The sequence below is a fragment of the Danio rerio genome, chromosome 2, assembly GCF_052040795.2.
Source record: "Danio rerio strain M-AB ecotype USA chromosome 2, GRCz13ab, whole genome shotgun sequence".
NCBI classification, from domain to species: Eukaryota; Metazoa; Chordata; class Actinopteri; order Cypriniformes; family Danionidae; genus Danio; species Danio rerio.
This window is the reverse complement of record NC_141022.1, coordinates 41,170,414-41,198,272: the sequence shown is the minus strand read 5'-3', so window position 1 is coordinate 41,198,272 and position 27,859 is coordinate 41,170,414. Positions and strand designations below refer to the sequence as shown.

General features: G+C 36.5%; 1 protein-coding gene across 3 annotated transcripts; it reads left to right on the top strand.

The window, feature by feature from the left end:
- Window positions 1-213: 213 nt before the first annotated feature.
- nfatc4 (nuclear factor of activated T cells 4) lies at window positions 214-27,859 on the top strand. Of its 3 annotated transcripts, XM_087241150.1 has the most exons (15): window positions 214-322; window positions 1,868-1,917; window positions 2,112-2,156; window positions 10,879-11,030; window positions 13,554-14,054; window positions 16,322-16,488; window positions 16,969-17,131; window positions 18,107-18,207; window positions 18,763-18,864; window positions 18,937-19,124; window positions 20,045-20,185; window positions 21,102-21,157; window positions 21,287-21,413; window positions 24,608-25,300; window positions 27,534-27,859. In XM_087241150.1, the coding sequence occupies exons 4-15, from the start codon at window positions 10,950-10,952 to the stop codon at window positions 27,602-27,604; spliced, it is 2,391 nt and encodes a 796-aa protein (XP_087097276.1). In that variant the 5' UTR covers window positions 214-322; window positions 1,868-1,917; window positions 2,112-2,156; window positions 10,879-10,949; the 3' UTR covers window positions 27,605-27,859. The 3 variants fall into 3 exon arrangements, with proteins under 3 accessions (XP_087097276.1, XP_087097277.1, XP_087097275.1); XM_087241151.1 differs by lacking the exons at window positions 1,868-1,917; window positions 2,112-2,156; XM_087241149.1 differs by lacking the exons at window positions 214-322; window positions 1,868-1,917; window positions 2,112-2,156 and adding an exon at window positions 6,668-7,308.

Here is a 27,859-nt window from a genome sequence, read left to right as displayed (position 1 = left end):
CGGACAGCATATGCACACCGTTTCATAGCTTACCTGCCTAAGTGGAACAGCTAAGTGTTTGGTGTTGTGTCCACGAATGGAGCAATCCCCGGAATTGTCCTCGTTTAACAGTACCTTTAAAACATTACGTAAATACACCACAAAAGCCTAACAAACACAATACTATTTACTTGTTAATAGTGATTAATTTCACCATCAGATGGCGCTGCCGCTGAGAGCTGAACTTATCATTGATTGTTTACTTCTCTGCAACGAAGAGCTATGGACAAGAGCGCAGCGCTATCATCATCAAATACCAAAAGACAGCCTTTCTGGTTTTAAGGTATTAACTACATAATAATTTTCCCACGTTAAAATAAAGTAATACTGCTTAAATGTAGATTTTAATTGAGACTGAATTGTGTGTGGGATTGTTTTGTCCACAGCTAAGTTAGCACACAACTACAGGGATATTCCATATCTTTGGGTAAAGTTATAGTAATAAACACCTAAACCATTAAATTTGCAACATTTCTGCTACATACTGTATACAGGAAACACGTGCTCAAAATGAACTAAATGTTAAACATTGAGCCTAATTATAGAAAGGAACACACATTATAAGTTATATTAGTCTCAAAAGTTAAAATTTGCTTGTATTTGTTATTGATTATTGCGTGATTTTTCTGCTGAAAAGCACAAACACTGGTTAACAATGAATATTTCATGTTTGATATGTTAAATGCCGGTCAGTTCACAAATTCAACTGGAAGCCGTTTCAGAGGCTGTGCATTTTACTGTGCTTGTAGGCTAATTAAATAGCAGAGCAGAGAAAAATACATAGGTTAGGTTTATATGTAAGTAAATCTGTTTAACACAAATCTGCAATCTACAACCTTAAAGGGCCATGAACCCCCTCTGTCTCAGCAGGGTGTTTTCACACCATTTGGAAAAAGTCAGGAAAGTGGGTGAGTCCAGCTTTGTTTAAGTGGGAGTGTCGAGTGGTCGAAAGAGGCTAAGAGTTCGCAAGAAAAGGGAGTTTCATTACGTGCACAGGTTGATTTTCACAGCGGCAACACAAACACAGTAGCAGGGGAGATAAAGCTGATTTATACTTCTGCGTCAAGCGTACGCGTTTGCTCCAGCATGTGGTTGCATAGCCCTTGCCATTGTGACGCTGATGCACAGCTCTCAAAAAAATGTTACAATGTGTAGCGCAAGCTCTATGATTGGTTGCCATGAGGGCCCGATGGAGCGACTGTTTACCAGTGTGAAGTCCTGTGAAGGAGCTCTAGATGGAAACTGTTGTTTTGTGTTTACTTTATAATTAAAGTTGTTGCACACCTGCCAATTCCTGCCTCAAAATAAGAGAGTTTAAGCCACTTGAACATTAATGTAGCATTAAGAATAAACAAAACACAAGTAAAGAAACTGGACACAGAGGAACATAAACACCCACTGCCAGCTAGCGTTTCGGAAGTGTCTTTGCAGAGCAACACAAACAACGCGTAACACGTATAAATCCATGGCTACGTGCATTGCATGCGCTGTAGATCATGCCGATCACTTGACGCAGAAGTATAAACCAAGCTATAGACAGTAATTCGGAGAGCAGCATTGACAGTGGATCTGAGAGCTTTGTGAAAGTGGAGGATATTTTAGTCCATAATATTGTAGTGATACTAATGTACTGTCAACTTAGTAGCTAAATAATTTTGACTAAGGTATGTCTTTAAAAACTGAAAGAGTACTGCTGATGATACTAATTAACTTTGCCATCTGAATAAACATAAACAAAGAACACTGATCGCACACCTACCAAATCTGTAGAGACCGGACAATCATCATAAAACTGTTTCTGCCTCTTTTTTTTTTTTTTTAAAAACAGATGAGCGGCAAATCCGGATTTCACCATTTCCAGATTTGAAAAGCTCTTGGGTAAAAAATGTTGCTTACAAACATATTTTTGTTGCGTGTTAGCAGACCACTGTAATCCACACATGTGAGTCCACACACAAGCTTTGCTCTAATCATGGGAGAATGGAAACACAACTTTCATTGAGGCACATTTATAAACGCAACACTGACGACCCATGTGTTCTAACAATTCTTCCTCTTCTACTTGTTTGAAGTACGGTTGGCAACTTAACGTGGCGTCTCTCTGAACACTGTAACAGGTAAGAAGCGACTTTAAAGCTATATCATGCACATCTTGTTCACAATAAAGCACGCTGATTGGTTCAAAACAGATGTTGAACAGATACGCTGAAAACTCAATGACATCACTTTGTACCAGCCAGTACAGACAGCCAATGGCCGTGAAGTTGCTTCAAAATTTCTTTTTAAACCAGAAGAATGACTTTGCTGAAAGTAACACTAATACAAACAATTTTCACTTTTTAGTGGAATACATGTCTTAATAGTGTTTTTAGCAATGTGGGGCACATATATCACTGTCAACATTTAAAAATGTGTTTTTCTGTTTCGTGACCCTTTATAAATTCCTCAAAAGTTTCTTTATTTAAAAATAATTATTTAGATTATTAGACTATTTTACTTTACAGAATTGTTCACTGAAAATATCTTTGGGGAACCCAAAATGATTATTTTATGCATTACTGGAAAACAAACCTTTTGGGACCCTTTTTAATAGTAGTAGTCAGTGAATAGGGAATTGGAATTACAAACACTCACTGCATGAGTCATATCATTATCAAAGATGACGTTCCTAAAAATGCCTCTTTTTGGAAGCTACTATTATACATGAGAAACTCTCTGTGAATAAGAGAGAGGGGGAGAGGAAAACCTAGCGAGAAAATACACTTCCTTATTTCTGACCTCTGGGTCATTACTCAGTGACCTGTTTCCCATGAGTAACATAAGCTTCTCCAATCTCTCATGACCGGGTTCAGTGGAGCACCAAAGCCAGCAGCACGATCATTGATATGCATGATGTGTACAGTTACTCAAATTTGCATATATGTCATCATGACGTGGTTGGAGGCTGTGTGGGAACTAAACATACTACAGTAGCTGTTTTTGTTGTCCACAGGATGGCAACATTCTCCCATAAATATAAATGTAACACTTTTCAATAACACTAGATGAACAATAATGAAGTATGTAAATTAAATGTTACTTTATTAATGAAGTGTTAAGTAGGGCTGCACAATATATCATTTGTGGATTTCACAATGTGTACATCCGTAATAGTCACATCACAGGATATGCAACGTTGAGTTGAATAGTTGGCCAGAAAACAGAAGTAAAAACACATGAGATTTGTGGAGACAATTCAGAACTGAAGCATAATAGAGTGAAAGTTAATAATCTGCACTTGTTTTACGGCCTGTGACTATGTGAGCATTTTAGTAGCGCATACATTTATTAAAAATTAATTTTATTCAATTATTAAATTGATGAAGACTATACAGTGTTATTTTGCATTTGAATATTGCTTTTCTGTACCCAAATACTGTTAGACTCACCTCAGAAAACCATAAAGCACTGGTCTCAAACTCAATTCCTAGAGAGCCGCAGCTCTGCATTGTTTAGCTCCAACCACCTCCAACTCACACCTGCTTAATAGTCTCTAGTAGTCTTGATGAGATGAGTTGGATCAGCTGTGTTTGATTAGGGTTGTATTAAAACTGTGCAGAGCTGCGGCCCTCCAGGAATCCAGTTTGAGATCTAGGCCATAAAGTATGTATTTATTACACTGTAATATTTGCTCCATTGTGTTTCATTCTGTTTATTTACGGCTATTCTTTGTTTATTGTATTTATATAATAAATTACATTAAACATATATTTATATTTCACTCCCCTACAAAATCATTCCAATCAATTTAAAGTAACGACTTAGCAAATAGAGCAATTTAAGTCGTCTTTATATTGGAATATATATCGCAGAGAAAAAAAATACGACAATGTCACGTTTTTCCCATATTATGCAGCCTTTTAGTGTTAAGGCATGTTATAAAGACGAACAAACTTTAACTACAACATGAGTTCAAGTGTGAATAATCTTAATATCTTGCTAATACACTGCTTAACACTTTAGTTTACGCTAAATGTAACCAACATGAACGCATAACCTGTTATTGTATCTTTAAGTCATCTCTAGACCCACATGATGCATGCTCAGAATTCCGCAGATTTTTTGCCCATCAAGTCTATTTATTTACTTGTGTAAATGTGTGCACATTTATATGTATTCAGCTTTTAAAATAATTCAAGTAATATTTATGACTAATATAAAAATGTTCATATGATTTATTCACAATACAGTTTGTAAAGTAATATTTCTGTCTTTTAGTAGATATATTATATGAGAGACTTGCTTTGTTTACTAAATAAGTGGATCTTAATGGATTTGCATTGTATACGTTAAATAAAAACATAGAAATAGCAAAAAAAAGTCAGCAGATTCTGTCTGGCCCTAGTCATCACTTTACTTGGAGGGGCACATTATTATTACTTCATTCTTAACTACTCATTCTTGAACTCCCTGTATTTAAACTGTTCATTTTGATGTAGACAGAACACTTTTCCATTGTTTTTCACTCTAAACATGTACAAGATGCACGTGCATAACTGTTACGTTTAAATACCATTAATGAGTTCATGAGTAGTTAAGAATGAGATGGTGATAATTTTGCTATATAATTTTGATCAATTTCATTTCAAAAATTGATGTCGGCACCAGTGGGTTAGTGGTTAGTGTGTTGACACATGCCCTCCGGTGCTCACAGTGACCCAAGTTAGATTCCCGCCTCGCAATCCTATGCTGATCCTTCCCCTCTAGCTGTTCCCCACTATTCCAGTCAATACTTGCTACTTTCCTATCCCACAAAGGTGACCCCCCCCCCCCCCCCCCCAAAAAATGTATTATTCGAAAAAAAAAAGTCATTAGATCAATTTTTTTGTTGCAATGTGGTCGGTAACAGTATATGAAACCTTTATTATAGCGATTGAAATTGTTCATGTTTCTACACTGTGAAAAATCCAGCTTGCCTTAAACTTTTAAGCTGAATCAAATTAACCTTATGAGTATATTGAACTTATATTTTGTTAATCTGACTTGCGTAACTTTTAAAATTAAGTTAGAACATGATTAACTTAGTTCCATGAGTTACAGTGACCTAAAAACATATGTTGTCAGGACTTCAGGACAAGCATTTCTGAGGATATTTAAAAGGATTTCACCCATATATAATTGGGACATTTTAATGTCTTATATAGGAAGTGCACTTTTAATAGTAAACTGGATGTTACAGATTTCTTCTGATGAGAACCCCATGCATAACCACACTTTAAAACATATATATAGTCAATTAGTCATGACAACATATGTTTTTAGTTCATTGTAACTCATTAAACTAAGGTAATCATGTTCCAAACTTAATTTTCTAAAGCTGTTTTAAGTCAGTTTAACATAGCATAAGTTCAATGTACTCACAAGGTTAATTTGATTCAGCTTAAAAAGGCAACTAGCAATATCTCCTGAGTAATATTTACTCAGTTTAGAGAGTCTTTGGTCCCTCTTTAACAGCAAACAGGTTGGTAATAAGTAAAGCTGCTGTTTGTGGAGTTGCTTAATGATCTTCTGCTGAGATTTTGAGAGATTCTATGTGTTATATTTCAGCTGATTTCATCTAAGGCTGTGACTGATGTCAGTTGTAGTTTTGTGTTTCTCTTCTGTGTTTGTTTATTTACAACAGGGGTTCATCATCATCAGTGCTCAACAATCACCTAATTAATAATTTGTCTCATTAACTTGAGTAACTTTAACTTAATTTAGAGAAGGAGCAAATACGATCTAAACTGAGTACATTTTACTTAAGAGGATTTTGCTGTGTGTGTATGATATTTATATAACTAAATGAAATGAGCCGCATCACAATCAAGCCCTGTGGTTAAACTACTCCTTTTATTATATTTTTAAAGTCTCATATTCTTCATATGCTCGATTGACTTTCAGAATGATGGCTATCACTAAATTAAATGGGAATGCAATTCCAGCACTGATGAATAATCAGCTCTATGCCACGCAGAGCTCACTTCCAGCCATCAAGCTTTATAATGAAGACAAAAGATAATAATTATTGTGAGAATTGTAAGGGAGCAGGAGAAAGAGGGCGAGAGAGAGAACATGTTTATTTAAGTTTTTTCGTCTCCCGTCTCAGACAGAGTGCAGACTACAGAGGATAATGAGAAACAGATCTTACAAGGGGAGGGAGATCTGGGATAAAGAGTTGGGGAGAAGGAAGGGGAGGTACGAAGAAGGGGAAAGTCTGATGGGAAGAGAGAGAGAACGACTGTCGTTATGGCGTCACAGATGGATCGTCCTTCAGCATCAGTGTCTTGTCTGAATCAAAAATAGCCACGATGTTGAGTTAGCTAAGCATGTGGAAAAGGAATGAAATATGTCTTTCTCAGAACCTGTCTGCCAGACAAGGCTTTTTCTGGTGCCTGTCCAGGGAATTCTTTTTGGACAGAGGAGAATGTGTTTCTGCTTTAAAAAGGACTGTGGGCATCATAAAGTTATGCCTCATCTTAAAATATGCAGTTGTACTCACTTTCCAATAAACACACTTTTTGCAGCGGAGCAGGCTTGTAAAACTGAGAGAGGGGGTTTGTTGATTGACAGGTCTAATAGCCAATAGAAAGAGAGTAACGGTTCTGATGAACCCGCCCGAAGGCAATTAAGGGTAAAGGACGAAAAAAACTTGATAAAACTTTTTTTACTCTATGACGGCGGAGGAGTTATGGTATGAATGCGGTTTTAAAGGATCTTTTTTTTACCTTGAACGTTTGAGGACTTCACAACTTGGACGATGGAAGTTCGTGAGATGAAGTTAATAATCCACTGTCACGGAAATCTCAAGCGAATCTAACTTACTGGAAGAAAAACTTTAGATCAAGAGATGAGCAACTGATAAACTGCAAGAGCGATGAGCAGATACGACAACGACCCATGCAAATGTGCATCTTCGATTTGAGGATAACTTTTAACAGTGCAGTGCGATACAAGCAGGACGCACGACGGAGAAAAGCGGATCGTGCGCGGTGACTTTCTGGAAAAGCTTCTATGACTCGCAGGAGTTTTACACGGAGAAGATACTGAGAAGTGCGAGAGAGGCAGTGATTTATCTGCGGCCGGTCTCGGTTGTACTTTTCTCGGCGTGAGAGATGGGGGCCGCGCCGGGCTCGGGATGGGAGGAGGGAGAGTTCGAGTTTAAGCTTGTGTTCGAGGAGGATCCGCCGCGCCAGAGCCGCTGCGGCCCAGAGGACACCGAGAGCGGGCACAGCAACCAGGAGTCTGCCGGTATGAGATTGAGATCCGCTCAAAGATGGAGAGTCAGTGTGGCAAAGATGTGTATTTTGGGATGGTGCCTTTGATGCTGGTTCAGTGTTTAAGGTCCCTTAACCTGTGAAGAATAACTGATAAATTGGAGCTTTTGTCTTCTCTTTTAAGCAATCGATTAATTTGTAACAGGATGCTTTATCTTAACTCTCTTAGGATGTATAATTTCCATTCATAATTTTAGACCTATCGAATATATTAACAACTAAATATAAACACTTTAAAAAGGGCAAATGACGATAAAATGTACATTCAAGACAAAACAAAGCAAAACTCAATATCTTAGTCCACGTTTTCTATTATGAATAGGTTTTCAGTTTCTGAATTAATACTTTCTAGTTAGAAAAGAATGGTCAATTTTCTTTATAGTTTGATTATTCTTATTATTTCTATAAAATATGCAGTCAAAAATTTCATTTTAAAATTATTCATAAATCTGGCAAATTAGCAACATCCTTGAATCTATTATTTGTCACGTGGCGAAAAAATCACATACTAATAAACTTTAGGGCTGTGTTCAGGCCATTCCATTTATCTTAAAAATCACATATTTTAACTTTTATAAAAAGTACTATATATATATATATATATATATATATATATATATATATATATATATATATATATATAAATTAATATAGATTATACATAAGTTGTGAACACCAGTGTATCCAAAAGGAACGTATTTCAGTCATTTTAACACAATAATACTTGTATTTTATTTATTAAATCAAACTAAAACGTTTGTTATGAACGGGGTCAGTGCATTAAAAATATATTGAAACCTATAATATAGGGAACAAAAAAAAAACAATAATTTAATGATTACATGTCTAAAAAATTTGTAAGAACTTACTGAATTTCTGAGCAATTTTATAAGAATTTAAAATAGACATCTGCATTTCTCATGGCCATATTTTAATTGACTGAATGTCTTTTAGGAAGGAGCACAACATGACTTTTCTCTAAAGAATGCTTAAATGCTCATGTAGTCTGACTCGCTGCCCATGTAACTTGTAAGTTTTATCCGCTGAAGTGTGCGTGTTTTTATGGGTAAGTGTGGAGCACAGCGCAATGTGTTTTTAATCAGCTGTGCGTGTGAGCAGAGTTAACAGCTGCCATCTGGACCCGAACCCTCAATCTCTGTTTACTGAGCATGCATTTAGATACCTCCCTCCAATATTCCCTCCTTTCCTCTGCCCATTTCCCCCTCCTGGCACACATTCTGCTGTACACCCATCCTCCGCCCTTCATGCTGGCGTTAACTTGTAGAAACATGATGCACCACAGGTTTCCGTCTACACCACATCACTTCGGTGCCTTTTACCACAAGTGCTTTCTTCAGATGTTTACTATATTCTTAAGCGATGCCATATTTTTAATATTTACTTATCACATCATCATGTTAACAGCTGTAAATATTTGAACCTGCTGAATGATGGGGCAACTTTTGAGTTACCCCTGCAGATATTTACCATGGCAGCCATAGCTTAACACAATAATAGAGTAAAAGATTCCAGCATGATAAGTTTAGGGCAAAGCAGTGGCGCAGTAGGTAGTGCTGTCGCCTCATAGCAAGAAGGTCGCTGGGTCGCTGGTTAGAACCTCGGCTCAGTTGGCGTTTCTGTGTGGAGTTTGCATGTTCTCCCTCCCTTCGCGTGGGTTTCCTCCAGGTGCTCTGGTTTCCCCTACGGTCCAAAGACATGCGGTACAGGTGAATTTGGTTGGCTAAAATGTCCATAGTGTATGAGTGTGTGTGTGAATGTGTGTGTGGATGTTTCCCAGAGATGGGTTGCGGCTGGAAGGTCATCCACTGTGTAAAAACTTGCTGCATAAGTTGGCAGTTCATTCCGCTGTGGCGACTCCAGATTAATAAAGGGACTAAGCCGACAAGAAAATGAATGAATGATAAGTTTATTTGAAAGGAATATTTAGGTTTTTGTAAACAAGTAATATATGTTGTACATTTTAATTAAAGCGTATTTATTAATTTTATAAGATTAATAAAATTATTGAAATATATGTTGATATATGGATACTATGATTATTTAACTTCCTTGCATTCTTAGTGAAATAAGGCAATATAGACATGGTCTTTATAATAAAAAGGCATGGAGACATGGTCAAGACAATCTGCTTCAGTTCAAATCGAGCATCAGATTGGGGAAGAAAGGTTATTTAAGTGACTTTAAATGTGGCATGTTTGTTGGTGCCAGAGAGACTGGTCTGAGTATATTAGAAAATGCTCACCTGCTGGCATTTTCACGTACAACCATCCCTAGAGTTTACAGTGAATGGTCCGAAAAATCTCAATTTCTGTTGCAACATTCAGATGGTAGGGTCAGAATTTGGCATCAACAACATGAAAGCATGGATCCATCCTGCCTTGTATCAACGGTTCAGGCTGCTGATGGTGGTGTAATGGTGTGGGGGATATTTTTTGACACATATTGGGCCCATTAGTAATTGAGCATCGTGTCATCGCCACAGCCTATTTGAGTATTGTTGCTGACCATGTCCACCCTCTTATGTCCACAGTGTACCCATCTTCTCATGGCTCCTTCCAGTAGGATAATGCGCCATGTCATAAAGCGCAAATCATCTTAGACTGTTTTTTTGAACATGACAATAAGTTCACTGTACTCAAATGGCCTCCACAGTCACGAGATCTCAATCCTGTAGAGCACCTTTGGGATGTGGTGGAACGTGGGATTCGCATCATGAATGTGCAGCTGACAAATCTGCAGCGACTGCGTGATGCTTTCATATCAATATGGATCAAAATCGCTAAATGTTTCCCATACCTTGTTGAATATATGCCATGAAGGATTTGGGCAGTTCTAAAGGCAAAAGATGGTCCAACCTAGTACTAATAAGGTGTAGCTAATAAAGTGGCTGGTAAATGGATATATACTTACATTTCATACACTATGACTTACATTCATACACATTCAAAGTGCTTTACATACAAAGGAATTAAATTAATAATGCAACATTAATTAAAACAATGAATGCAATTACCACAAAAAAAAGTTGAGAATAAAAATAATTTAAAAGATGAAAAAATATTGTATTTTAATTAAAACACTTCAAAATTAAAAAAGCACTGAATTGTTAAAAAAAAAAAACAATACTAGTTTGTAAAAAGCTGAAAAATTAAGTTGATAAAGGAGATGATGTTGTATAGTTGCTGCGTGTTTTTTCTGCCCATTTTAAATAACAATCTTTGTGTTCATTTGTGTGCAGTCTGTTATTGCTATGCTAATGTTTTGGATCAGTTTGGAGATTGTAGTCAGGCAGTTTGTTACGTTTCAGAAATCACCCCATTTGGAAAACCTTGTGCATGCATTCTGAAGTAAACAAGTCTGTGTGTACTTGTGGAAATAATAAATGACGTCTCCACAAAGGCTTCCCTGTGTTTGTTATGGTTTTCCAAAGAGAGGCCTCGTGTCTCACGTTTCAGCTATTGTTTATCCTATACGCATATGCTTGCAGCTCAGAAAGCTTTACAATAATACTTTTTTGTTACAGATACTCAGGATATCTGTGGGCAACCTGTGGGCATCCCTTTGCCCACACCATCAGCCGGGCGCAGAGCAGGCATGCATTCGCCACCCCCGAGACGGGCATTAGTCAGGGAGTTCAGTGGGACTTATGAGAGTCTACCAGCAAGATCCATACAGGTGGGAAGCACATTTTCCTGAATTGCAGATTTTTAAGAACATCCAGATATAATGATCGTGTTACACATTGCGATTAATGATGGTCAAATAAATCCAGATGTCTGGTTTTAATTTCAGAAGTTCATTTTTTGTTGCCCAGCAATGTTTATTGTGAACAGAACTGGTTGCCATGGGCTGTTATGCGTATTTTTTGGCACAGAAGGTTTGTAGATACATTTTAGAGTTAAATTTATGAATCTTTTCTCATTTCAAGTTAACATGAAATCAAAACCGAATCTATTTATTTAATACACGTTTTCAGCCTCATTGTACGTTGCTCATCTGTAAATTATTACAAAGAAAAAAGCATGTTCTGATGGATAAAATCAAGTCATTTTTCTATAAATGCTCTGTTTTATTAAAATTATATTAGATTGTAATGATTCTGGTTTACATTTCATATTCTGAATCTCTGATGGTTCCGTTAACAATCATTTTAATACTTTCACTGTAAAATATTTGCAAAGTAGAAATGTGGTTTTGTTGTCAAATTAAAAATAAGGAAAGTTAAAATTAATTTTTATGTACTTTACAAATCTGGTAAAACCATAGACTGTAAAAGATATGGACGTAGTATCTGTGACGTCACCCATAGGTTTCTGAAAAGCGCAAATGAAGCTACAAGTAGATGTGGGCAACTGTCGTCATTTTATTCGCGCGTCATCGCACCCACAGGGGAAACCAAACAAGGGCAAAGAGGCGGGGCGTGAGTGGAGCTACAGACACCTGCTAGCATTTTGCTTAGACAGTCTTTTCTTTGGAAGAAACGCTTAATACTTTATTACCCGCTACTCATTTGTGTTCTGACCACATGTGCTTGGTTGTGTACTAATTCAATTAAGTGTTGAATATTTTAAAAACACTGTTATAATGCATTGAGCCCCTAAACATTGTTCTTATGACGTTTTTCTACAGGAGGAAAATGTGAATTACTTTCAAATACTTCAAATATAGACTGTGTTAGTAAATGCTGTATGACAATGTTTCAGATGACTGTTCTGTAGCTTTCAGCTAATCAGTCTGTCAGATTCTGGAGAGCATTCAGGTTCTAAAGAAAATATAAATGATAAATTATCTTAAATAAAACAAATACATTTAGAGATATGGTATGAGTATATAATTTCACTCAGCTGGGAAATGGAAGCCACTTAAATGATTTGTGAGCACAATTTAGTGCACACAGCATGTCATATCATCTGATAATTGTAAGAAATAATTCCAAAAGGCAACTGACTGTGTAAAGCTACATAAAACAAAACAAAAATACGATATATATTCTGAGTTCAGCGGCTAATCAGTCGGAATCGACTGAGGTGAAGTGACTGCAACCAGCGAGGCCTAGCTGTCACAAGTGGCCACACCCTTAATTATGCAGAAATAATATAAACAAAACGCATGAGTAATAATAAAATTCACCCCCTCACAGTTGTCATGAAGGGTAATATTAGCTTTATGCACCAAAACTTTTGTACCATGTTGTAAACATGTTTTTATCAGCTGTAAAATTGGCCAATTCACCATTGCAGTCAGCGAAAATCTGGAGTTTCTGGAGCCAGACCCCAAAGGCGAGTCGATGAACTGCAGTTTCAGTTACTTCTATATTGGCTTCACAAGGGAGAGCGGAATGTTGGTTGTTGGTGACTTTTATTGACTTTCACTTTTTAGAAATAGCATAAATGCTAACCCGTAATTGTAATTATTATATGCTTAGCAACATTTCTGAACAAACAGTGTGGTAAATGTGGTCATTTAGTTTCATAATGTCATTATTTTATTCATTAATATTTAATATAAAGAAACAAACAAACTTTATTTAACTACAGATATGAAAAGTTTTGTTTTCGATTCACTAAAAACTCATTAGTCAGTTATACATGAAAATACAACACTAATGTATGTTTCATTCATAGAGTAGATTAGTTGTACTGCAGCCAGTCTTTATACTTATTCAAAGTTATATATATTCAAATTTTATATTTGAAACAACCAGTTAGTTTGTATTACAGCTGTTTGTTTTCTTATTCTCAAATTATGTTAAAAATAATGCAAAGACAAACTATTTTTCCAGTGCGCATATCAGTAAATAATATTTATTTCTATGGCACCTTTTAAGAGCAAAGGTCACAAAGTGCTTTACAACAACATTATAGGATAAAAGTCATAAAACCATACAAATATATACACATAAAAACAGACAGAGCAGAAATAAAACATAAGCTAGTGTGAATAGGACTTTTTTATAGCAGCTAGATAGACAGCTTCAGTGATCCAATTACTTTACCAGTTTGTGATTGGCTGTCTTATTCAGATAGCAGAGGTTATCCCTCCATACTGTGTCTTTCACTTTCTCCTGTTCAGAAGCAATATAAATGCACTGTCTGTTTGTATTTACAGTCACTGGTAGCCGAACTGCTGTAGTAGTTCAGCGATGTCCCATTCATTTTCCCAGAATGAAGATTAGACTGTCTGATGTTCCTCTTTTAGGTATCAGAGTCAAGAGTGCTTGAGTGCCCTAGCATCCAGATCACCACTATCTCCCCTGAAGATGAATCTGGCCCTGCGGGGGGGAGTTACTGGGATAGCGGTGGTGGCTGGGACAGGGAGCGTCTATATCTTCCCTTGCTGGATTCATACCGTGATGTCATGACAGGTTCCCTGAGCCCCAGCCCCAGCCCTGCTTCCAGTTCCTCATCTCGCGGATGGCTGAGTCCGGCGTCAAGCTGCGATTCACTTCTGGTGGAGGAGGATGAGCTCAATGAGGCCGCTGCCCACTTCTGCCTGTCGCCCTCCTCACGACCCACCTCTCCAGGTGGCAAAAAGCGCAGGAACTCGCCACTGGCCTCCCCCAGCACTTCCCGCAGAAGCAGCTTCTCTGAAGACCTGTCCTCTCTCCCAGACACAGGAGAAACCTCAGCTCAGTCTCAGGCCCCAGCAAGCTGTGAGCTCAACATCCCGCAGAAGACCAGGAAGACCTCTTTGGAACAGGTGATTTCTTGAAATGGGGACTTTAAAGAGATATTGAAAATACTGTAATCATTTACTAACCCTCTATTTGTTTGAGTTTCTTTCTTCTGTTGAACACAGCAGATATTTTGAAGAATATTGGTAACCTGATGTTAGTGGTTACAATTATCTGCTGTGTTCAAGAGAAGAGAGAAACTTGTGATCTTGGGAGCACATGAGGGTGAATTAATGGTGAGTAAATCTTTATTTAGTCATGGACGAATTCACTTTTTAAAATCAGCATGAATGTTTAAAAGAAAGTTAATCTAAAAACGGAAATGTCCTAATTATTTCCTTACCAACTGGTCATAATTCGCCTGTATGACTTATTTTCGCAACTGAAAGAAATTTAGACTTTAGTAGAAAACATGATTTAATGCAACTGAAAGCATTTGTTATTCATTTATTCATTTTCCTTCGGCTTTGTCCCTGATTTATCAGGGGTCGCCACGTCAAAATGAACTGCCCAGCATTTTTTATATTGGTCCAAAATTCATACTTAGGCAGATTCAAAGTAATTCATATGACTCCACTAACTAATGAGTTTTTTTTTTGGCAAAATATACAGTTAAAGTCAGAATTAGTAGCCTCCCTTTGAATTGTTTTATTTTTATTTTTTTAATATTTCATAAATGATGTTTAACAGAGCAAGGACATTTTCACACTATGTCTGATAATATTGTTTCTTCTGGAGAAAGTCTTATTTGTTTTATTTCGGCTAGAATAAAATCGTTATACAATAACTTGCCTAATTACCCTAACCTGCCTAGTTAACCTAATTAACCCAGTTAAGCCTTTAATTGTCACTTTAAGCTGTATAGAAGTGTCTTGAAAAATATCTAGTCAAATATTATGTACTGTCATGGCAAAGATAAAATAAAGAAATGTGTTAAAAAAAAAAAATTGGGAAAAAATGAACAGGGGGGCTAATAATTATATATATATATATATATATATATATATATATATATATATATATATATATATATATATATATATATAGTTGTTCTGTTTAACACAAAAGGAGATATATTGAAGAATATTGGATGAAAATGTTAATAAATGGATCAAGGAACAAGCTGGAAGGGCATCCACTGTGTTAAACAATTTGGTGGTTCATTCCGCTGTGGTGACCCCTGATAAATCAAGGGACTAAGCTAAAGGGAAATGAATGAATGAAGGTTGACTAAATGATTACAGAATTTTAGTTTTTGGGTCAACTATCTTTTTAATTTCTCTTAAAGCAATGGGGCTGAAGGAAGTCATATACATCTTGAACTCTGTTGAAACCTGGTACCAAAACAATGTACAGTTGAAGTCAGAATTATTAGCCCCCCTTTTAATTTATTTTTCTTTTTTAAATATTTTCCAAATGATGTTTAACAGTGCAAGGACATTTTCACAGTATCTCTGATAATATTTTTTCTTCTAGAGAAAGTCTTATTTGTTTTATTTCGGCTAGAATAAAAGCAGTTTTTTAACAACATTTTAAGGACAAAGTTATTAAAGCTATTTAATTTAAGCTGTATATTTTTTCGATAGTTGAACCACAATGAACCATCATTATACCATAACTTGCCTAATTACCTTATCCTGCCTAGTTAACCTAATTAACCTAGTTAAGCCTTTAAATGTCATATTAAGCTGTACAAAAGTGTCTTGAACAATATCTAGTCAAATATTATTTACTGTCATCATGGCAAAGATAAAATAAATCAGTTATTAGAAATGAGTTATTAAAACAATTATGATTAGAAATGTGTTAAGAAAATCTGCTCTCCGTTAAACAGAAATTGGGGAAAAAAGTAAACAGGGGACTAATAATTCAGGGGGGCTAATTATTCTGACTTCAACTGTATATAGACTTAATAAACTTATCCTAGAGATGCCATAGAATGGCAATCTAGATATAGCCCTAGGGATAGCTGAATAATAGGAGTTCAGTACAAGGAAATGACATATCATGAGCCTCAAACATCATTGTTTCCTTGTTCTGTGATAGTAGAATTCTGGTGAAAAACAGGCCAATCACAACAAAAGACAGTGCTCTATTTAATTTCTGAGTCTACAATTCCTTTAAATTGCAATAGTAATTTTTTCCTATTGTAACAAATATTTAATTCTTATTAGAATATGATTACTTGAATCTTATTGATAGTCCATTCTTATGTAAAAACGTATTGTCTGTATTCTCTTCCACAAACATTTTTCTGTGTTTTTGGGTGTTCACAATCACTTTGTCTGTCCAGGTGTCCTCAAGAGATATTGAACCCGAGCTGAGCTCCGTTCAGACCTCTCAATGTCCTCTCCCAGAGCTGAGAAGGGAGCCCCCTGCACTAGGGATGGAGTACCTGTCTGTGCCTCCTGCTCTAGGCTGGGGTAGAACCAGGGCCAGCGCTCACAGTCCTCTCTTTAGGTTGGCACATATTTACACTGCAAAAATCTGGTTTTCCTTTTGAAAACAATTGAAAAAAAAAAGTTGTAGCCTCTGGGTTAAAATCACTTTAGTGGCTTTCCATTTTGATTTTATTTAGAAGTTGTTCAGAACAGAATACAAAACAACTGCTTCTTGCATGCTATGTATTATGCAATGGATCATTCCTGCTCTTTAAAACAGTATGAGCAAAAGTCTGTGAAACAGTGCTGTGTGTATGCAGCAATGTTGTCATGTGACCTTTTAGCAATGCAGTATTAATTCATTGATTAAATGTAACAATTATTCATTTAAACTTAAGGACAAAATGATTTTGTATAGTAAAACTGCAGCTTATTGTACACACAGGAAATGTGACTAATGTAATCTAAATACTATATCTCACAATGCAGTGCACACAAAATCACATTTGATTTGCTTGCAGTCTTCACTCAGATCATTTCTGCTTTATTAATCCCCCAGGTCTAATGCACTGCCTCCACTTGACTGGCCGCTGCCATCACAGTTTGATCAGTACGAACTGCGCATAGAAGTACAGCCCAGGCCACACCATCGCGCTCACTATGAAACTGAAGGAAGTCGAGGAGCAGTAAAGGCGTCACCTGGAGGCCATCCCGTGGTGAAGGTAACTTTCATTACTTATTATTATGTCATGAATGTAAATATAACAAAGGACATGATGATAGATGACAGGGGGGTTTCTCCCAGCATGGCAACTGTTTGGACAATAAAGTATCACACATAAATATCTATATTGTTATCGACAATAAGTTGACATTCCAATCTAACACCCAAAATGTATTAAAAAAAAGTGTGACAAAGACTTTTTCTGAGAAAACTTTTAGAGTTTGTACCTTTTTGATAACATTCATTCATTCATTCATTCATTCATTCATTTTCTTTTTGGCTTAGTCCCTTTATTAATCAGGGGTTGCCACAGCGGAATGAACCGCCAATTTATCCAGCATATGTTTTACGCAGTGGATAGCCTTCCAGCCGCAACCCAGTAGTGTGAAACACCCATAAACTCTCACATTTACACACACACCACAGCCAATTTTGTTTATTGAAACAGAACCAGCAACCTTCTAGCTGTGCTTCTTGCTGCCCTTTTTGATAACACTGTTTTATAAACAATTTATTGAATCTGTTTTATCTTTCTGCATTGTAGCCTGGTACGGTCAAATAAGAACAGGTTTGTAGCCTCATAATAAAGTGGCAGGCAAGATATCTGTTTTAACCAAACTAGACCAAAATGATGTGTTATCTTATGCACACCGGATCATTCATTGTATTCTGTGTTTCATTTGTTGCCATCAGGACTTTGTTTTAGAGTTTCTATATTCAGGACTGACAGAATTAGAAATTCTTTTATTATGGTGAATTTTAGGTTATTTAATAAGTCCAGCGGGGAGAGAAATGTATCTGAAAATCGATTTATTGTATGTTTTATGGTAAAAACTTGGTAATGTGTACATGGAACCTGAGATGATATGAGATAATAAAGTTTGGATTAAAGTGCTGTCATGTTCACTTATGAAGTAACTCTAAAAAGTTTAACTGGTGGTCATATTTTTGCTCTTTTCTTTCCTATGTCCAGCTTGTGGGCTACACTGAGAGACAGCCGTTATCCTTACAGGTGTTTGTAGGAACTGCCGATGACAGGTCAATTCGTCCGCATCCTTTTTATCAAATACACAGGTAAAATATGTACAGTTGAGGACAAAATTCTTAGCCCTCTTGTGAAATATTTATTCTTTTTCAAATATTTTTCAAGGGTTATTTAATGGAGCAAAGAAATTTTCATAGTATTCCTGATAAAAAAAATTCTTGTGGAGAAATTCTTATTTGTTTTATTTTGGCTAAAATAAAAGCAGATTTATTTTTTTTACAAAACATTTTAAGGTCAAAATTATTAGCCCCCTTAAGCTATTAATGTTATACAATATCTTGCCTTATTACCCTAACCTGCCTAGTTACCCTAAATAACCTAGTTGTACCTTGAAATTGCACTTTAAGCTGAATATTAGTGTCTTGAAAAATACCATGTAAAATATTATTTACTGTCATCATGGCATAGATCAAAAAAAAATCTTAATATGTTGAAAAAATCTTCTTTCCGTTAAACAGAAATTGGGGGAAAAATATACAAGGGGCTAATAATTCAGGAGGGCTAAAACTGTATGTTTTTTTCACAGTATTGAACAATAGTATTTTGCTATGGCTTAACATGAAACTCAAATGCTGTCCACGCAGAGTAACAGGCAAGATGGTCGGCACGGCTAGTCAGGAAAGCATCCAGGCTGGCACCAAAATCCTGGATATCCCGCTCAATCCAGAGAACAACATGACTGCCCTGTAAGATATTTGGCTGTACTGTGTGTCATAGATGCCTCAGTAAGTGGTGGTTTATGGATGTTGTCCTCTCAGCATTGACTGTGCAGGTATTCTGAAGCTGAGGAACTCCGACATTGAGCTTCGGAAAGGAGAGACGGATGTAGGGAGAAAAAACACTCGAGTGCGATTGGTTTTCCGCACACATCTTCCTCTTTCTCAACCCATCGTCCCACCAGGACGCGTCTTAGCCCTGCAGGTTGCCTCTTTACCCATTGAATGCTGTGAGTGTGTGCATTTTATCTTTTAGTATCGATTTAATATGTTAAACTTTAATTTTTACAGATAATATTTTCTTTAGTGCTGGGCAAAAATTAATCACGACTAATCGCATCCAAAATAAAAGTTTGTTTTGACATAATTTATGTGTGTGTACTGTCTATATTTATTATGGGTATATAAATTCTGCAACATACAGTTGTGGACAACAGGGTTGAGGATCCAATTGAAGCATCTTTATTAAACAAAGAATGGTCAGGCAGGCAGGCAATGGTCAAACACAGGAGCAAATAATATCATAAAAGGCAAACCAAAGGAGAAGTAAAAAGTAGGCAAGAGAAATTGGAAACACTGCAAGGATAAACAAGGTAAAGTAAACGCTTCGCAATGTGCTCAGATTGACAAGACTCAGTACTGAAGTGTGTGTGTGTGTGTGTGTGTGCTGTTTATAAAGTTCATCTAATCAGTAAATAATAATCCTCTGGCTGTGTGTGTGTAATCAGTGGGTAACAGAAACTGGTGTGTGCGAGGTGGATACTGGGAGTTGTAGTTCACTCCGGTAACTGTAACAAATATACACATGCTTGCATTTATTTGAGAAAAAGTGTATTTATATTTAGATATTAATTATATACATTTATGATACAAATTATGTCAATTTAAATATCTTTGATAGAAAATTGTTATGTATAGTTTTGTTTTTTATGCACGTGTGTGTATCACATATACATAATAAATATATATAATAAACTTTTATTTTAGATGTGATTAATTGTGATTAACCTTTGCCCAGCACTAATTTACTTATAAATTAATTTAAATTAAATTAAGCACAATTTTTGTCAAAATATTGCTATTTATTAGTGATCCTTGTATGTATTAATACGCAGAGTTTTCTTAATTACACTTGTTTTATTGCATGCAGCACAACGCTCTGCACAGGAGCTTCCTGTAGTGGAGTCTGTCAGTCTAACTTCCTGTTCAGCAGAGGGAGGTGAGGAGCTGCTTCTAGGTGGAACCAACTTTCTACCCACCTCCAGGGTTTTCTTCATGGAGAGAGGATCAGGTATTATAAATCTACATTACTGCAACCTTTTGTTTAATAAGTATCTTTATTAGGAATCTACATAACATTATGTAGGATGCAAAAGTTCAATGAATATAAGGATAGCAAAAATGGGGAAATAAAAACAGTAAATACTTTCCTCATATTTTGTCAAAGAATTGTGTTATTGGTGTTAAATAAAAGTAGAGTTACAGGGGTAATAATAATAATAATAAAAAACTAATAAATACAAATTTTAAGTGTGAAAAAATCAATAAAAACTAAGAGAGAAAACAGAGACAATAATAATAAAGTAATAATAAATACTATAACAAATTATTGTGTCCACCAAAAATGGATAGACACAGCATGAATAAATTATATGTGATATAAGATATGATTTTCACACTGAAACTTTTACAAGCACATTTCTGGGGACACCTGAAACTTGTTTTAAATCTTGCAATAAATTGTAAATGTATTTTATCTATTACAAAAGTTTGACAATAATAAGAAACCAAGCACCAAATAATAAGACAACATATTGGCACATTTTTAAAAAATATATTACAAAAGATAAAATGATGTGGGGAGACGAAGGTTGCTGGTTCGAGACTCGGCTGGATCAAGTTGGCATTTCTGTGTGGAATTTGCATGTTCTCCCTGTGTTCGTGTGGGTTTCCTCTGGGTGCTCCAGTTTCCCCCACAGGTCCTGAGACATGCGCTATGGGTTAATTGGGTAAGCTAAATTGTCCTAGTGTATGAATAAGAGTGCATGGGTGTTTCCCATGGATAAGTTGGTGGTTCATTCTATTGTGGCGACTATTAAAAATGGACTAAGCCCAGAAGAAAATGAATGAATAAAATGATGTGATGGTAAAGTTTAACATCCCAGAATCAATGTAGACATTGCATCTAATATATTTTTGATTACTAGATGGCAAAGTCCAGTGGGAGGAGGAGGCTCATGTGGACAGGGACAAAAGCAATGAGGTAAATCAGTATCAGTAAATCCTCAATATCAAGCAATATTATAGGGTAAATCAATAAAAAAGGTCTGTTCTGTGGATAAATGTGAATAAATGTACTGAAACTGAATCTCTGAATTTTCTTCTGGTCCAGAATTTGCTGTGTGTGCGAGTGCCAGCCTACAATGACCTTTCATTGAGCCACCCAGTTTCTGTCTGCCTGTACGTGTCCAATGGGAAGAGGAAAAGGAGTAGCACACACTGTTTTAAATTTCTGCCCAGTGAGTGTTACATAGACAGCTGTTCTGTTTTGTTGTGTTGCTTTACTTGAGACAATTTTTACTGTTAGCAATACATTTTTTTTGCATTCCCTTTGATTAAATAAGTTCTTGTTCATAATCTAAAAACAGAGGTACTATTTTAAAACAGTTTTTTAATATATTTTTTTAATTATTAAGAGTGCATCAAATTTCTCAAAACTTTGTGATTTCCAAAAGTCAAACAAATTTTATTAAACAATTAACATTATCAGCTGCATTAGATTGATTTTCTAGCACCTTTATGGCACTCTTTTACATTAAAAATAAATACAGACAACAACTGAACATGGAGGTTGATCTCGAAGTGGTGGTCTCCAAAATTAAACCAATAATAGACTTGTGCTGTAATCATTGTGCCTACCAGTCTCATTTGGTAAAGTTAATATTAAATTTCACTAATTAATAAATGACTATAAAAAAATTACATGGTTGTTAGACTGTTGCAGTTCTTATGTTTGTGTCCATATTGGCCTATTGTTGTGTGTGCAACATTTGTATATTTAAAGTATACCCACCTCTGAGAATATTGCAGTCACAAGCAACTGGCGTTGTTATTTTGGGGGACTGAAATGTTTGAGAACCCCTGTTCTAAAGCACCAGATCAACATACTAGAATCATAAACTAGCTGTAATTTCTTAAAACATGAATACTTTACATTTTAAATGGTATACCATAAGAAAATCTTTATTTTAATGTGCAATCAAATATTTGAATATTACATTAGCTTTAACTATATTTTTAAACAAATGACTGGAACTTATGATAATAAGCATAAGAGACTTCTTTCAAAAAACATTCAAATCATCCTACACTGTAGACAGAAATGCATGGTCCCACACAATTCCTTGATGTTGTCCCAACACCAATCAAAAAGATTAAGTTAACTTAATTGTTTTTACAAATTTAAGCGGACTGAACATAAAATAATGAATTTGCCATTCCAAAAAACTAAATTTTCAACTTATTTTAATTAAGTAGTTTAAACAAACAGCAAAATAATCTTTTTTGAGTTTACCAACCACAACACACACCAAAACAAAACATTTCATCACTGAAAACTATTAATTTTCAATCTTAAAGGGGTGGTCCAGAGTGTAATTTTGAGGCCTGGTTGTGTTTATAAGATGCAAAGTAATGTGTGCTCATGCTTAATTTATAAAAAATCATGTTTTTTTTTCATATATCTTACTTTGATTGTATACAGCTACTCAGCTAACATGAGAACGACTGTCATATTTCCTAGTTCTAGGCCCGCCCACAAGAGGCTCTGATTGGTCAGCTAACATAATGTGCTGTGATTTGCGGATCGGCTCCACGTCACCAGGAAAAGTTACGCCTCCACTAGCACGTACTTTGCCTTTGCTGTGTAAATAATGTCAGTCAGAGTAGCTGTTAGCCCTTTCAGTTTGAGCCTTAATCAGACAGAAAATAAAAAGGTTGAACCTCCTGACAAGTGTCTGTAACAAGTGAAAAGAATGTGTGGCTCCTTTAAGTGAGAAAATTGCCATATGTATGAATGTGTGTGTGAGAACAGTCTGTAGACGCATGTGACACGAGAACCTGTTTATTTTTATTGTTATCTGATGCTCGAATTAAGTTATTTTTCTGTAATATACAGTGACCCGTTTGAGCTTTGATTGATTTTTCTGCTACAACACGAGTTAGGCGAGCTATCCTGTATTTTTTTTGCTACAACATACCGTTAACGCTAAACACTGTGCATGTCATAGATAAATTTTAACAAATAAAAATACTTACAGGTTGTGGCTCACAGTTTTTAGCCGAATTCAGCACTGAACTGATATAGATTCTGGAATATATATATATATATATATATATATATATATATATATATATATATATATATATATATATATCAAAATGCCTCTTTAAAACTGCATTTGCTACTTTATTAGTACTATAAATAATACAGGTTTAAACAAAACCATAATTTATGTCCAAGCACAACTCAAACATAAACGAAAATGAAGGATTACGTTATGCAAGTCCATGAATGAAGAAAGAACGTCCTTTTATTGTTAACAGAGTTTTTATTCATTTTGCTGTAAAAATTCCAATAAAGAGGGAATTGTAATTGTAATTTCGATAAGAAACTGATTTCTATTGACGGTAATTTTTTTAAAATATGAAATATTATTGAAGGAATACAACTGGAGAGCCACGTATTTTTGGTCAAAGAGCCACATGTGGCTCGAGAGCCGTAGGTTCCCTACCACTGCTCTAGAACATAATTAAAAATAAATTGTAAGCAGTTCTCTGTGTCGTATCCTTTGAAGCCCAAATACCGAAACAGTACGAGCTCGGTGGAAATATCAACGTTTGGTTAGCATTTTACTCGTTTCTACTCTCACCTATGGTCATGAGCTTTGGGTCATGACCGAAAGGACAAGATCTCAGATACAAGCGGCCGAAATGAGTTTCCTTCGAAGGGTGGCCGGGCGCACTCTTATAGATAGGGTGAGGAGCTTGGAGTAGAGCCACTGCTCCTCCACATCGAGAGAAGTCAGCTGAGGTGGCTCGGGCATCTGTTTTGGATGCCTCCTGGAAGCCTGCCTAGGGAGGTGTTCCAGGCATGTCCCACCGGGAGGAGGCCTCGGGAAAGACCCAGGACACGCTGGAGGGACTATGTCTCTCGGCTGGCCTGGGAACGCCTCAGGATCCCCCCGGAGGAGCTGGAGGAAGTGTCTGGGGAGAGGGAAATCTGGGGTTCTCTCCTAAGACTGCTGCCCCCGCTACCCGGCCTCGAAAAAGCAGACAAAAATGACTGAATGAATGAACGAATGGTTAGCATTTTAGCTTTCTCTGCTATAACTTTACAGCACCTCTGGCTACACCCCTTCGCTGTGTGGGGTGTATGCGCATAGTGAATGCACGTAACCTGAAGCATTTGTTATCTCACTAGCCTGGATGTATTTTTTGTAGTCCTCAAACTTCGTTCGCTGTATGCTGTACTAAGCTAACTCTGTAAAAGCCAATGTCTCCTTTTGTATTGAACTTTAAGCGTACACAGCTACATTACACATCAACTAAAGCTTAAAATGTGATATCTTAGTGAACCATCTGTTTAAGTAAACTATCCCTTTATGTGCTATAGTCAGTCTCATCCTATCTTGGCCTCTGTGTTTTCCTCCAGTCATGTTCAAAGAAGAAGATCCCCTCCTGTCTCGTCCCTCCATCTTGTCTCTGGATGGCGTGACGCTTTGCCCTATGGGTAGTGGCAGTGTTGTGGACATGAGGTCAGATCTATCGGCAGATGACAGGAGCATGTCCTTCCACCTTCCTCCGTATCCCAACGAGTACTCTTACTCCTCACACGCCTACCAGGAGGACTATTACCATAAACCAGAGGCTACAGAGGACGGTGGAGGCCGATGCGCCCTGACCGAACGCCACCCCAGTTTTGAGAGCCTGGAGCTGGGCTTCACGGAGCTGCTTCCTCCCATGTATCCAAGAACCTCGCAGCCTCTTTCCCCATCTCCGTCTCCTTCTCCATGGCTGGACTCTCCTTATTTGTCGTCTTCGCCTTCTCCTTCACACTCCTGCTCTCTGAGTCCGTTCCCTGCCGGCAGTCCCATCTCCACCTCACCTCTTCCTCCTCTTAATCACTCCTCGTATCCACACTGTCCCTGCCCGCAGGATATGTGCTCATCGCCTCCGTCACACACCAGCCATTATCAGGAACTCTGCCCACCTCCGTATGCCCAGTTTGAAAGCTGGGAGCATCAAATGCGGCTGGCTGAAAGAGATGTCAGTCCGGGGTTGAAGCTGGAGGGAGCCCCGGATTTTACAAGGCCTTCACCAATGGAGCACATCACACTAGAGGAAGGTGGGTGTAATTATTAGCTGATAGCTGATTAATTTCATTTTATGGCTTGAAAGCAATAACTTGTTCAAATTAGAATTTTGTAACATTTCATTTTGGAAAATGTAAAAATTAAGACCTCAAATAAAGTAATGCAGATGTTGTGAGATATTATGCTAAATATTGTGCCATATTTTTTCTTAATACAAGAAAAAGCCAGGTATTAGGGTGAAGCAAAAGCCAGATTGTGACCAATATCCAACCCAGGCTCATTCTGAAAATGTAGTCCAGCGGATTTTTCTAAAGACAGCAAAATACGTCCCGGGAGCTACGTATTTTTGCAGTTTTTGTTTTCGCAAATCCGCGAGAGGCCGCAGTGTTCGCTTTTTCCCATCTCAAATGCCTCTCGCAAGTGCCGTTTGCACCCACGTTGTTCTCGCGTAAACCCACCGGAGGCCGCTGTCGACTGATAGAATGACTGAATGATTGACTGGGCGACCGGCCAATCGACTGACCCACCCTCCTCCTTCCCTAAACCCAACCAATTTTATTGTTTTATTATTTTTTATATCATTTTATTTTTTGGATTTTGTGTTAGTCTTACCTGATTTCTGGAACTGCCCGACTCAAACAGTCTGCGGTAAAACGGTCAGCCGGTAAGCGCCAAATAAACGCCGTCATACCCCCTCATAGCGTTCGCTTAAAAAATGAAATGCAGCCATACGTACCTCCAGCTATGTAATTCACGGTCTCCAGAAACGTCCACGAGACTACATTTTCGGAATGAGCCTGTGTTGGCAATTTCACACCAATAGCAGTGCGATGTGGTTGTATATCGCCACTAGTGTCCCACCAGTGATGTTAAACAACCATATACCACAGCAACGAGTGTAATATTGCGCTTATACAACAGTTTGACAGCATAATCGTGTCATCCCTTTGGAGCTAGTATTTGACTGATTCTCTAGCGTAATGTCTAAAGTGGTGACAAAACCGGTCATTTTTGCTCACATTTTAAGATTATAAGACTGAACGGCATGAAATATCATTAATCTAGAGAGATTTCCCAGTATTTCTCAGTCGTAATCTGAATTTCACAATAATAACAAAGCAAACACTACCAAATTCTGTGGTGTAAATTTGATTAAAATGATTTGTTCAGCTGTAGTTTGAAATTTACGCTGAGAAAATGCTGTTTTTCTCCCCTAAGGACTTATTATGTGGTCCCTGTCGCCATCTTGTGGCGGAACGTCAACCGTCACTTTCTTTGGTCTGCTAAGAAAGGGTGATGGCACCGCTTGCACTGTATCTGATGCTGTAAAATTGTAAATATTATAAAATAGGCACTATCCTTATAAATAAACTACATAGTTGCAATCCAGATGACTAAAAAAATCTCCAAAGTACATTACAACAGCAGCAATATTTGTGAAACTGTAGAGTGTCCTCTTCTTGTCACTGTATGCGGGAGGAGTAATACACAAGGATGAAGGGGGAAGAGGCTGCTGCTATTTGCAGAATATCACACGGCCATCAGCCAATCAGATTCAAGAACCAGTCAAAACTGTTGTATAAATTGAATTATGGTGTATTGCTAGTATTGAGAAATCAATTCTTATTTTAGGATGAATGCAACAATAATTTATTATATTTTATACAATAAATGTTATACAATTATACGCTAATTATATAATATTTATAAATAATTATATAATATTTTAAATAATTTAAAAGATGTTCTTTGAGCTTTCTTTGTATTAAAGATTCAGAAATAATTATTTAAAATGTTAAAAAAAAAAAGATAAGCACCACAATTGCTGAAAACATTGATTATGTGATATCTTTATTAAGTAATAAACTAGCATATTACAGTGATTTCTGAGAAATCATGTGAGACTTGAGATTGGAGGGATGACTTTTAAACTGTGTAATTTTTGATAAAAATATTTGAAAATATTATTGTTTTTTTGTATTTATTTATGGTGCCTTGTTGCACATTAAATGCTTTTTCCATAACCCTTTAAAAATTGTACTGACCTCTGAGTTTCAAATAACAAATAATAATACATAGTGATTCATTTAACTCTTATGATTTAAATTAAATATGATTATCATTTGTTAAATGTGATATTATGTATGTCGTTATATTCTGAGAGTTACGATGCTACTGATAAGCTAAAAACTGTTTTGTGTTGCTAATAATTATATTATGGTCATAAACAGAACTATTTCTGACCCAGTTTTTCTTTCTCCATAGTAACTGAATTCATTGGTGAGGACATCAGATCCTTTCAGATGGGGTCACACATGGACAGTCGACCTGGATGACAACATCTCTATAATAGTCCAGTTTTAATCAGTGTATTGTTAATATCATATCAACGCTTTATGTATAATTTTTTATTTGAATTATGGTGTATTGCTATAATAAAGACAGTGCTACTTAAGTGGTAAATCTGTGGTAAAACAGAAAGCAGGAGCACAGTTGTATGTACAGTATGTATGTAACGTTTACTGCTTCCTGGCTGCATATTTGAATGGAACTAATGTTTTTAATCTGTAAAATAAATTATCGTTATATTA